Source organism: Alligator sinensis, unplaced genomic scaffold (genome assembly GCF_000455745.1).
Source record: "Alligator sinensis unplaced genomic scaffold, ASM45574v1 scaffold966_1, whole genome shotgun sequence".
Lineage (NCBI taxonomy): Eukaryota > Metazoa > Chordata > Crocodylia > Alligatoridae > Alligator > Alligator sinensis.
The window spans coordinates 2,051,008-2,064,137 of NW_005842161.1; the positions used below are offsets into that span (position 1 = coordinate 2,051,008).

At 40.1% G+C, this 13,130-nt stretch overlaps 1 protein-coding gene across 1 annotated transcript in view; it reads left to right on the plus strand.

Moving 5' to 3' along the window:
• Positions 1-13,130, plus strand: part of DOPEY2 (dopey family member 2) — an 89,523-nt gene that overhangs the window by 20,499 nt on the left and 55,894 nt on the right. The window contains exons 4-8 of the mRNA XM_025206537.1: positions 4,994-5,175; positions 5,265-5,435; positions 8,390-8,579; positions 10,324-10,422; positions 11,020-11,143. Of these exons, the coding sequence (XP_025062322.1) occupies positions 4,994-5,175; positions 5,265-5,435; positions 8,390-8,579; positions 10,324-10,422; positions 11,020-11,143 (766 nt within the window). The remainder of the gene's footprint in view (positions 1-4,993; positions 5,176-5,264; positions 5,436-8,389; positions 8,580-10,323; positions 10,423-11,019; positions 11,144-13,130) is intronic.

Here is a 13,130-nt window from a genome sequence, read left to right on the forward strand (position 1 = left end):
GCATCCAGCCACAGGGCCTCCCTGCCTCCCAGTCAGTGATCAGCCATGGGGGGACAGCCCCCTGATATTGCCTGCAGACAGTCCCCTCTCAGCCCACCCTTGTCGCCAGTGCTTGCATCGCTGCCTGCAGGTGGTCACTGTGCCCCCCCAGCCTCAAGGGGCCACGCATCGCCTATGCATATGAGGAGAAGCTGAGGGAACTAGGCTTATTTTGTCGGGAGAAAAGAAGATGGAGGGGGATTTAAATAGCAACCTTCAACTGCCTGAAGGGTGGTTCCAAAAAGGATGGAGCTAGACTGTTCTCAGTGGTGGCAGATGACAGAACAAGGAGCAACAGTTTAAAGTTGCAGGGAAGTTTAGGTTAGATATTAGGAAAAACTTTCTTACAAGGAAAGTAGTAAACACTGAAACAGGTTACCCAGAGAGGTTGTAGAATCTCCATCCTTAGAGGTTTTTAAGACCAGGTAGACAAAGCCTTGGCTGGGATGATCTAGTTGGGGGTGGTTTTGCTTTGAGCAGGGTGTTCAATGAAATGACCTGAAGTCCCTTTGAACCCTAATTTTCTCTGATTCTATAATCTGAGAAGTTTGTCTGTAAGCGTGTGGTCAATAAAGCTTAAGACTACTGCACCTCAACAAAACCAGTAATTTGAACAGTTGGCCGTGGGATAAGGGGGAGCTTGAGCAACTGTATCTGTAGTTTACTGACCGTCAGACTGCACGTACTCTCAAGAACTGGAAGAAAGGGTTGGCCAGCTGTTGTAACTTGATTCTTTAAACCTTAGATTTGCTTTCTGCTCAGTGAAGTTAGTTTATATGCCTCATTTTATTCTGAGATTGCATTAGGCCTGACAAAGGGTCTGACATTCCTTAAATTAACCCTTTTAATTTAATTCATGATCTAATTAATGGAGTTATTTTTAAAAATTAGTTCATATAATTATTTTCGTATCTAAAGAATAAGTTCTGCAGTTTTGCAAAAGATGCATCATTGATTCTGGGGATCCTGACAGACATTCAGTTTAAGGCATCATGGGATATACTCCATGATGCCAACAATCGCATCTCCTGCGAGGCATGGCAGGATGTGCAATTTTCAGATCAAGAGATTTGATCCCTAATGTGTGTTAATTTTCAGTGCAGGAGGAACCTGCTTAGTTGGGTGGCATACATGGTTTTAAAGGTTCCAGTGCATAGGGATTCTGGGATTGGGCTGCTGGAATGGCTGTGTCCTGGGGCCTAGAGTGTCAAGATGCGTCATGGCCATTCCCAGCTGGCCACACGTTCAATTAAAAGCATGATACAAATGAGTCACAAAGTTGTTATGCATTATAAGTGGAACAACTTTGTGGTTTAAGTGTATTATTGCATCTTAAATTGACTATAGCACATGGCTAGGTTACTATTTAAGGCACAATTAACCTGTTTATCGCACTTCTAAATGTAATGTGCATCAGAGACCTGAGTACCAGATAGTTTGGACCTTTTTTGGAACTGTGACATGACAGAGTTCCCATGAGCCTAGAAGGGCATTGTGGTTAAGGCATTCCAATTTCTGGAGCCCAGAGCACATTAGCAACTGATACAGCTAACATTGTGTCAGACTGTCTGGTCTGAATGCCTAGGTACCAGCTGAATTGACTGGGAGTGGCTTTTGGCATGAGTTTAGGGCAGGGCTTCATACTCATTCCTCTGAAACTATAGTGAGACCACACCCTTTTAATATTCTAGAGCAGTGTTTCTCAACCCATGCCTTGCGACCCAGAAATGGTTGCCAAGAGGATTTCAAAGGGTCTTGGGGAGGTCTGAGGGACTCTGCAAGGCTGCATGGAGCCAGCACATAGCGCAGGGGCATGGCAGGCACACAGCAGGGCAGCCTAAAGCAGCAGGAGAGGGAGGGAGGGAAGGGGCTGGATGCAGCAGCTGGAGGGGAATGGGGGAGAGAGAGACACTCTGTGGGCCTGGGACCAGGGGGGAGTGGGTTATGGCAAGCTGATAGTTATGCTAATGGGTCCCAGCATGAAAAAGGTTGAGAACCACTGTTTTAGAGTAATAGTGTTCAAGGTTTTGGCCCCACAGGCCAGATGAATGGTGTGGACCTAGGCTATGGGTTGGATTGGGTTCTGTGCCACCCTTTGCCCAGCTCCACATGCTAGGATTGGGCCTGGGGCTCTACTGCCCTTGCCTAGCCCTGTGCACTGGGATCAGCCCCAAGTCCCTGCCCAGCCCTGCATGTTAGAATTGGGGTTTAGGGCCCAGTGCTGCCCTCACCTAGCCCTGCATGGTTGGGCCTCATGCTTCCCTGCAGGGCCACAGCCCACAGGGCTCCCCAAAGACCTGTGGGGAGGCCCACAGGGCACATCTGGCCCACAGGCCAGGGGATCAGCACCCCTGTTCTAGGGCATGCCTTAATCTGTTTTCAAGGCACTTTTTATTTGCTGGATGACGAGGGTAATTTTCAGCCAGTAGCATATGGGTTCTTATGTAACTTTGTTTGCTAATATCCAAGTTGGGTGGAGTACTTCTGTTGAATGCTTATGATGTAAAGTTGGGTGGAAGGGAATATCCAGAGTGACTTTGTGTGGGTAGGTCTTCCATTTTCAAGAAGTAATTTAATTTCAAAATTTATTTCAGTTTGATGGGAAGGGAGGAAGTCTGGATGGGGTAAACACTGGGTTTGAATTTAACATGTGCTTTGTCTAAGATGACACACAACCTTCAACATTTATTTCATAAGTTAACTGATATTAAGCAGTCCCCATTTGAAGCTAGAGTCAATTGAAAACCCCCTTTGAAAATTTCTTCTGTGTGTACTTGCTGCGCAGAAATTTTGCATAGAGCTGCTCTGTGATTCTTGAGGAATGCCAGGATGCTTGGCAAATTTAAGATGTGATACACTTTAAGTACCTGTTGATCTTGTCTCAAAATTTGGACAACTTGGGGCTGCCATGTTGTGCAAGATAAATACTTCCTCCTTCCCCGCTTTCCTTTTGTCTGTCATGTTTTATGACTGTAGTATTCTGTTCAGTTATGTGCTGTATGGTATGTCTTTTTTCCCACCAGCATAGCAGAATGCCAATAATCCACAGATTTTAAGGAGAGGAATTTGTGAAAAGGACATGCTGTGTAAGAGGAAATTTTTCCTGCAATATATCAAATTGTTCTGTGTTTACTAAGTAGAGCATGTTGTCATGTATGATTAGTCAAATTTAAATGAACTGATAAAATATTATGATATTTGTCTTGAGCAGTTTGGAACAAAAAGATATATGCAGCTTGTGTGTGTATATGTTCCTTCTGAGTTATAAAGTTTAGAGTAAACAAACCAAGTATGTGAATTTAGGGTGTGTGAATTACTCTGTTTAGATTGGTTGGTATACTTTCACAAAGTCTATCTTTTCAAGCAGTTGTTGATTCTATTTCTGTAAGTATTGCTAAATTAATTTAAAATTTGAAGGATAAATTTCATAAATGGACCCTCCTTCTGTTTTGTAAAGTTTAGCTATGTTGTAAAAAAGATTCTCTCTTGGATTTAGGATTGTAATAACTTTTATACTCCAGGTGTCATATCCTTACAATTATTTTTCACTAAGTGAATTGTTTTTACAAGATGAGTTTTACAGTATATATTTCAGGATGTAACTTAGTAGTCCATTCCATTTACATGAGACTGCTCTGAATCTTCATGGGCTTCATTATCTTCCAGGTGTAGCACATCTAGTGAAGGTGACCAACCTATAAGAAAAATACTGGGGGGAGAGGGAGGAAATGCAGATGGTTTCCCAAAGGCCAGTTAACATAAGCTGAAATGTGTTAACAGCAGATTATACCAATCACATCAATGTGATAGTTCCTACCTTTTCATGCGTATTTGAATCAGCAGTAAAAGTTAAATGTTAGTATTCACATTCTTTAAACTTCAGAGTTAGCCGTCCTTTGATCTGTAAAGGAAATAAGTACATCATGCACATGTTTTCTACCTAGTCTGCCTGTAGACTAGGCCAACTTGAACTGTGTTAGTTTACACATGACTTCGTTTTTGAAGGTTTCATTTTGTCATAAGAATGAGAAGCTTTTTCTCAAGATAAATGAATTTACAGTATGTAGGATATGGATATAGCCTCTTTGGAAAAGTGCCAATGTGCCTAGCTTCTGCATGTAAGCCTAAACTGAACCTGCCATGAAAACCTGGCTCCTATCCTCATTTCTCTAGAGCTGATTCTTCTCTAAACTACAGCAGATCTGGGGGATAGTTTGGTAACAGGGTCTGTACATTAGTTAGTAAAATGAAGTTTACATATGGCATGGATATAAAACTAATATACTGTTGAATTAAAGTGCATTGCTTCATATCTCTTGCTGCAAATCCAGGACAGTTCTATGAGTATTACTAAGGAATCATCTTTCTGTCCAGTGGAAAGCAGTGAATTTTATTTTCCATAAATGGTTGGTCTACAGGCAGTATGTTTCTTATTTATTCCTTCTTTACCATCGCCCCCTCCCTGATCCTTTTTTCTTTCAAGATTTGTAACAAGATGGTTTTCACAGATTTCATTCTAGGGGGAAGATATAGTAGTAATGATTATTGCAGTAACGGTCTTCAAGTGTTGCCATACTTCACTGTCATTGTCCATTATTCTTGGGTCTGGACTCTGTTAACCCAGGTTTTTTTCTTTTCTTTTTTGTCATTTCACACTTTGCTAACCAAGGGCAACTGAACACTCTCTCCATTTTCAGGCCTGGAGAGCTGAGATCCTTTTCATTCCACTCTGTCCCTAGCCTGGTTACACCTAAAAAAACAATGCTTCAGCTTCAGTTTTCATACCACGTTTGTAGGTCACTGTTAATCTAACACAGTGCATTTGTGGAGTAACTTTTTTGAATGTCTTATTTAATATTTCCTTGTAAAGTTTCTAGCAAAAAGCTGTACATCCAGTAAAAATGTTGACTAATGTTGGAAACCATAACTTTGCTATTACTCTCACCCTTTACAGGCTCTTCAAAGTAACCTGAAATACTCTCTCTTGCCAAGGCGTTTGATTATCAGTAAGAGATTATCTCAGTGTTTACATCCAGCTTTACCTAGTGGAGTGCATTTAAAGGCACTAGAAACGTATGAAATAATCTTTAAAATTATTGGGACAAAATGGCTTGCCAAAGACTTGTTTCTTTACAGGTAAATAGTTCTTTAAAAACTCAGGCTTAATAAAATGTTTTAAATTGTTGTTTTCATGTTTTACATGGTTGAACCTCTTTCTTTTAAAGCTCAGGCTTGTTTCCCCTGTTGGCACATGCAGCAATGTCAGTGAGACCCGTTCTTCTTGGTCTGTATGAAAAGTATTTTCTTCCTCTGCAAAGGTCCCTCTTGCCAAGTCTTCAAGCCTTCATAACTGGACTACTGCCTGGATTGGAGGAAGGCTCAGAAATTTATGACAGGTGTGTTTGCAAGTATTACTTTAAAACTGTAAAATAAATATTGGGTCACTTCCCATATGACTTGTAGAGGAACACATTTCAGCAGACCTTATCCATAAAAAAGTACCTGAAACAAGGCTTCTGAGGGGTGGGACCTGGCAAATCCCTGAAAGATACAAAAGTGAAAAGAGAGTGGAAACTGGATAAGATGCCTGTAGTATAGAGGGAACTGGAGGAAGGGAGGGATGAGAGCTCTAAAAATAAAAAAGAAACCACAAAGTAGCTTTGTTAGAAGAAGGAAATGAAAAAACATTGCATGAGGCCAAGTTAGTAATAATGCATAATATAATAAATATAGCAAGGTGACACACCACTTCCCAAATTTGAATTGGATTCTTGACTATTGATAAACTCTTTTAAATCTTACAATTTAGGAGGAAGAGTACACTTGGTTCTGTGTATTTCAAGCTAATTTTCAGACTTTCCATAATAGATCATTACCATGTGGTCCTGGTTGCATTGGTAAATTGTGCTACTTCTAACCCCTTAGTCACTGTTCTTTTGATTATGTAATGCTTGTACTTCAATCAAGTCATAGTAGCTGTGACGGAACTATTTTGTGAAACCCCTTTTACAAGAATTGCACCACTCTTTCATCAAATACATTATTGACCGTTACAGTGACTTAACATGGGTTTGGTATATACAATTAAGTTTGCTTATCTGATGTATTTTCTTCTCTTCCCATTGTAATGATTTAATTTTCAAATCAATGGGAATTTAAGTCTTTTGATTAAATGTGTTCTGTTTAGCTTATTGGTTTGGGGGTTTTTTGTTTGTTTGTTTTTGCAAAACAGTCTAGTCAACACTTCAGAAAAGCTTTAAAGAGTTACCATCAGTTGCCATAAGTGGGCAAGGACAAGTTGTATTTGTTCATTAGTGGTAAATAGTTTTCAGTGTTAAATTAGGAGCTGATAGTAAGATACCTTTTCTACCACTGTTGCACAAACACATGAACATTTCATCAGGCACAATGGCATTGGCACACTTTTATTCTGATACCACTTTTATTCAGATCCAAATCTTATCTTATAATTGAAATTTTAAAGGGTTTCTACATCCTTGAAACTGACTGCAGTTAAAAGTAATGCGTAAACAGTAGTTTCCAATCTTATACACATCCCCAAATACCCTGCCAGCCTATGTGGCTCTCTAATCACACTTTCTTAATTTTTTTATTTATTTCTTTTTTCCTCCTCTTTAGCAAACAGGGGAGCACTTGCCACAGTGAAGTAATATTTTGTAATGAAACACTGAAATTAAGCAATATTACAAGGTGTTGTGAAATGAACAAAACTGAAAAAAGATGTTTTTAGCTAGCTTCTTAGTTATAATAATCTTTGTGATGTTAGAATGGTAGATGGAACATTTTCAAGCAAGTGATTCTTAAATTGTTTTTTTTAATTCAGCTGCATCATAGGCAGGGTCTAACCTAAACATTTTTTAAAATACTCCCACCGTTGGTTTAGCATCTCCATCGTTCCTGGTAGAGGCCATATTATGTATCGGGCATGGACATTCATAAAAGTTTACATTTAAAAAAAAAAAAAAAATATATATATATATATATATATATATATGTTTTGAAGGCATAACACAAAAGAAAAAAAAACCTTCATAAAACAAAGAAAAATAAATAATCCCCCAAGCAATCTTCCCTGCTTTTTCAGTTTCAAATGCAGCTTTTCAATTCTTAAATAATAGAATGCAAAAGTGAAATTTTAGAGGAGATAAATCAGGGAAGGTCTGTTGAAATTAAACTGTTTTAACTGTAGAGGTTACTAGGAAAGGTCACTCTGAAAAATGGACACACAAATATATGAGCTCTCACACAGCCATTTTATCACTTACAAAGCATATCTGCTCAATTCACAAGTACAATAAAAATGGGATAGCTTCCAGCTGCCAGCTTAGTAAACTGATCCTAGAATCTGAAAGTCAGTTTAAGTGCTTTCTGCCTCAGTAATGAAGATTTTGGCATAAAAATTTAGTTAATAATTCTATTTATGCATGAGTAGAATTAGAAAGCAGCTCACACACTGATGGCTGTATTGATTTGTGCAAAAGTAATGATATATTAAAAACCCATTCTGGCATGCATTCAGAGTTAGATTTACTTTATTGACTAAAATCTTTCACTTTTGACAGTCACATGATAAAGTAGAATAAAGCATTAAATTCCTTATGCAGTATTAACTGAAGACTAAGTTAAAGATGAAAGAGGCTTTCATGCTTCTTGGAGTAAGAAGTAATAGTATGGTGAGAAAAAATACCACAAGTCGCTCAAATATTTAGATATTTAAAGTGCATTTCTGAGTCTTCCTATTCTAGGTGTTGAGCCTGATCATTTAGCATGTACCACTAATTTGTAGACTATGAAAATGTCATATCAAGCAATATTTATATTGTATTTGAGCTACTGTGCAAGCATTGAAAGACGTGGACATGTGAAGTAACTTGTTTCATGTGAAATATACAAAATAAGGATAAAAGAAATGCTTTGATAGAATAGATAACATTATCCTAATTCTGCAAAAGTCATCAAACAGTATAGGTAGAAAATCTTCCACCTCAACTGGTTTAGAGCTGCTGTATTAGTGAGTATAAGCGTATTATTTATGGAGTTATTCTGGGGAAGTCCCCCCAAAGTAGATGGAATGTTTTGTTTTATTGTGTACAGTGATAAAATAGTAAATAAATACTTGTGCTGTAAAACAGAACATTGTGGCAAAATCAACATGGAAAGGGCAATGCTAAGTATGAAAGCAAAAGGGAGAAGATATATATTAAAAACTCTGTTACCTTCAATCCAAAAATATTGGTTCTATTACATTTGAATTGTATGATACAATTGTATGGCAGTATTTAATGCATTAACAAAATAAAATTTGCTTCTCATGAAATATTTCTTACAGGACAGATGCTTTGCTGGTGAAGCTGTCTTTATTAATAGGCAAAGAAATGTTTTATGCTGCTCTTTGGGGCAGTGTCCTGGCCAGCCCTTCAGTAAGGCTACCGGCTTCTCTCTTTGTTGTCAATCATATCAACAGAGAGTTGTCTGGAAAACAGCAGAAGTACATGCTGGGGACTGATTATAAGCTCACAGTAAGTTCATTACACCCCTATTGGGATAGTCTTTGCTACCATAATACTAAGAAATCCCTGTCTTTCTTGGTACAACTTAACTGCAAAAGGCTCTTGAAAGTGAGAAAAATTACTTCAGGAGATAAAGTTATGGACGATCTCACCTACAGTTATAACAGTGGAATATGCCTCTACATACTGACCAAAAATTGTAAGAATGACAATAGCACCTGCAGAATTTTTTCCCAGTTGTAAGAGTTTTCTAGGTAATTTAGAATAAGGAATGAGTGGGATGGGGGTTTTTTTGTTTGAAGAAAACCTAATTTAACCCTTTTTATTCTTGCATTGCAGTCATGACCCAAAGCTCCAGTCACTACTGGGGCCCTATTATGTTAGATACTGTACAAACACACAGTTGGAAACAAGCATCATCAGATTATGCACATTTAAAAATGATGATGGTGAGAAGTGATGCTGATTTACCAGCACATTCTTATGCTTAGTGAAGTGATTATTCTCTGCAAAGAGGATAGCTCCCTACCTGTTGTCCAGAAGTGCTTAGGTAAGGGAGGTCAGAATCTTCATATTTCTCAGCTCCAAAAAGGAAGACATAAAACGAAAAATAGAAAATAGGTAGAAAAGAGGTGTACAGGTGAGAACTGTCCAAGAGTGACATGTCCTTTGTAATTTTTAACTTAACTCCCAACAACCCAGGCTTCTGAAGTTACAATAGACTGCTGTTTCTTTTGAAATCACAAGTACGTAATACAGTCTTAAGAATCTGACTTGGCCTAAACCAGAAAAGATGAGAAATTAAAAATAAAGCCAATGTGCCCTCCTTTATTTGTTGCCTTTTGTGTTTAAGGATAGAATGTCAAAATTTTTCACTGTACGTCAGATATTATAATTAAGTTTTTTAATACAGCAAAAGCTGTGTTAACCGGTACTTCATTAGCCAGAAAACTCTATTAACCGGCATCCGAGGGACGAGGCAAAAGTGAAACCGGAAGTACCACTTCCGGGGGACTTCCCATTTCACTGCCACGAGCTGAGTTTTTTTTCGCCACTTCTTCAGCCTATGACCCAGGGCAGAATAGCCTGTGTGAGGCAAAGCAGCCTGCGTAGGGCCCCCTTCTCTCTTCCCCAGCACACTGACGCTGGGGAGTGCACCAGATGGTGCATATTTGATTAACCAGAATATTTGATTAACCGGCATCCCCCATTCCCGGGGGATGCCAGATAACAAAGCTTTTACTGTACATACAAAGGTGTTCTTTTGCAGTACTTGGAGCCTTGTCAGTATTTAAAACAGTACAACGAAACCCTGCCTCGGCAAACCTAAGAAAAAGCTCCCCTCCATTTTATGTCTTTCCCCTAAATGGAAATAAATTGCATCCCTCTCCCTGTCTCCCTTTCCCTCTGCCTCTATTACTAGAATAATGGAATGATGGACCAATACCTGCATCTTCTGAATCTTTCTGATATCTAACACTGTCACTGCTTATACTTACATTCCAGAGTTCAGCAAACCCAAGTATGCTGTCACATATGTATGAAAAATTGTTAGAAACTGTTCAGGGTTTCTTCCTGTTAGAAGGACAGTCATTTTAAACGTTCATATTTTCATGCTTTTCAAATAAGATACTGATTTTGTTTCTGTTTAAAATACTTCAAATATTTGATAGCCGTTAACAAGCCTTGTAACTTAGGTAATGAGAAAAATGTTAAGTAAAATAACATTGACCTTTTTTTCTTCATACTACAGGTAAAAGCATTGTGTGTGGCAGTATTGGATTCAAATGTTCTTGTGCAAAGAAACACATTAGAAGTGGTTCTCTTCTTTTTCCCATTTTATACTTCTTTGGTAAGAGAATCCTTTGAATGCTAAGACGACTGCATTTTATTGGGAGGAAGCTCTTTATAGAAAACGACACTATCTAGACATTTCTCTAAAACTGTGCCAGGTTTTTTTTACCCTTTAGGGACAATCAAAATCTGTCTGAGTTTTCATTGACTTCAGCAGAATTCACAGCTAATTTTCCTTCTACAAAGAGCCCAAACATTAGCGATGGAATATTGTTTTTAATTGCACACTTACCTTCTGCTACAACATGAAGCATTCAGGCCTGGGTAACTAAATGTTTTCCTACAGAGAAGTTAGGTATTCAGGTTGTCTGGACTAAATTAAAATATTTACAAAGAGCCTATGAAAACATGTATTTAGTGCGTAAATCAGTAGATTCACCATCTAATCTGTCTCCTGGCAGATTCTAAGTTACAAATCCCGTAATGGTAATGGGTTGTCCTTATTTTCCTTTATTACAGTAGCACGCTTAACATAGCTTTCCAGTTTGCGTCTGAAATTTTTTTTTATAACCTTTTAGAAATTAGCAAGTGTGATCTCTTTCAGAGAGATCATACAGCTAAATTTCCCTTTTTATTTTTTTCTTCTTTTGTGTAGGACTGCAATGAAAGTGCTATTCCACTGCTCAGGTCTGATATAGTTCATATCCTCTCAGCAGCTACTCACACGCTCTTGAGAAGAGACATGTCCCTAAATAGAAGATTATACGCATGGTTATTAGGTACAGTGACTTTTGGTTTACACCACTAATTGTATTTCTCCATGTTTAAAAAAAAAAGTTGGACATACTTTCCAGAAATCATAAAATTGTGACAAAATAGAAAATCCTACTTCGTTTTGCTCATCAGTGACAGCATTTTTGCATTTGAAATGTTCCATCATGCAAGTATTTCTTTTTCTGTTAATAAACTATAGTTAATTCTGTCACCTTAAATTGTAATGTGTCTGGTAAATTTCTCATAGACCAACTTGGAATTAATTCTCAGTTTGTTTCCTAACTAATTCAAGGGATAATTTTACCCAGATAACATACACCCCACTTCTTGCGGCAGGAATGTACATTCTTTTTTGTCTTTAAAACTTGACTTGCATTCCATAAAACTTGAGTATCTGCAGTGATGCTCTACTGATGTATTTTTCAGACTGGGTCATGTGTGCCACAGTCAGATGATTTGTGAGTTGGCTTCAGGTTGAGCATGAGAACAAAATCGTTATAGCTAAGCCAATTAAAATGACAAAAGTGATATTCAGTAGGGGTGTGCAAAGTGGGCCGTATTCGATTCAGATTCGGCCTGATTCAGGGGACAGTGATTCAATTAATTGGTTCAGATCACTGTCCCAACTTGATTCAGCTGAAGCATCGAATCTTCAGATTCGGAGATTCAGCGATTCGGTCATAGACGCAGCTTTAAATGTTTTTTCTACATACCTCGATGTACCAGGTGGCTCATGAATGCTGAGATGGTGAAGTGAATGGAACGTCCCATAGGAGCACAGGGCCCCCCCTCCCACGCCCCCCCAGCTTGGCAGTCGGCCACAGGGAGACCCTGGGTGCCCCCCCAAACTCAGGAGCCACCAGTCGCTGAGGCGAAGGGGAGTCCCCTGCACACTCTGCGGCGGACCTGGAAGTGGACCAGAAATGCTTCTGATCCATTTTCAGATCCGCCTTGGAGCGTGCTGGCCTGGCCCCCCCGCTCCCATGGGACAGTCCATCTGCCCCAGCATCTCAGCATTCATGAGCCGCCTGGTACCTTGAGGTATGTAGAAAAACATTTAAAGCTGTGTCTACGGCTGAATCATTGAATCTGTCTGAATCAATCCAGAGGGCTCCGATTTGATTTGGATTCAGCGATTCGGCTGCTGAATCTCTGCCAAATCGAATCAGCGGAGACCCCAGACCCCAAGCTTTGCACAGCCCTAATATTCAGGTTACACAGCATAAGATAGCCTGTTGAACAAGGTATATTGATAGTTACTATCTTAGTGGATATCTCCATTTGGAAGACTACTTAGTTTTAAGGTTGCTGGTTATCTATTGGTATTGCAGTGCCATGTCCTGCAGAGAATTCAGAGCAGTTCCAAAACTATCAGGAGCTTGAAGAGTCATAGTAATTCTAATATTATAAAATCCTACATCTGTCTGTCTGTCCGTAACACTTTATTTATGCTCTGACAAACAGCCAATTAGAGCGTGAAGAAACGTTCTGACAGAAGGCAGCCTGTTGCCATGATGGTGGGGACACAGGGGACAAAGTGGTGCGGAGTGGGCGTGAGCCCAGCGCTGGGGGTGGGGGGTGGGAGCGGGCCTGAGTGGGGGCAAAGCCAGCCCGCCGTGCCGGGAAGGGAGGGGAGCAGCAGACCCAGCCCAGTGCAGCCACAGGAGCAGCTGGGGGAGGGAAGGAGTGGTCCTCTTCCCCCTGTTGGTCCTAAGTCCACTTCTGTCCCTGAGCAGGCCCAACGTTAGTGGGGAGTGGGCACGCTGTGGCGTCAATGGTGATGGTGGGGCCAGGGGAGGACTGGGCCCGGGCCTGACACTGGGATGGCAGGGAGCAAGCCTGAGCCAGCGGAAAAGCCAGGCCACCGCAGCAGTGGGGTGGGGGGTGGCCAGTGGGCCTGGCCCAGCCCAGCCCAAGCCAGCTCTGCCCAACACGGCAGCTGTGCGGGGAGGGGAAGAGCAAGCCTCCTCCTCCTGTCCAGCCTGGGCCCAC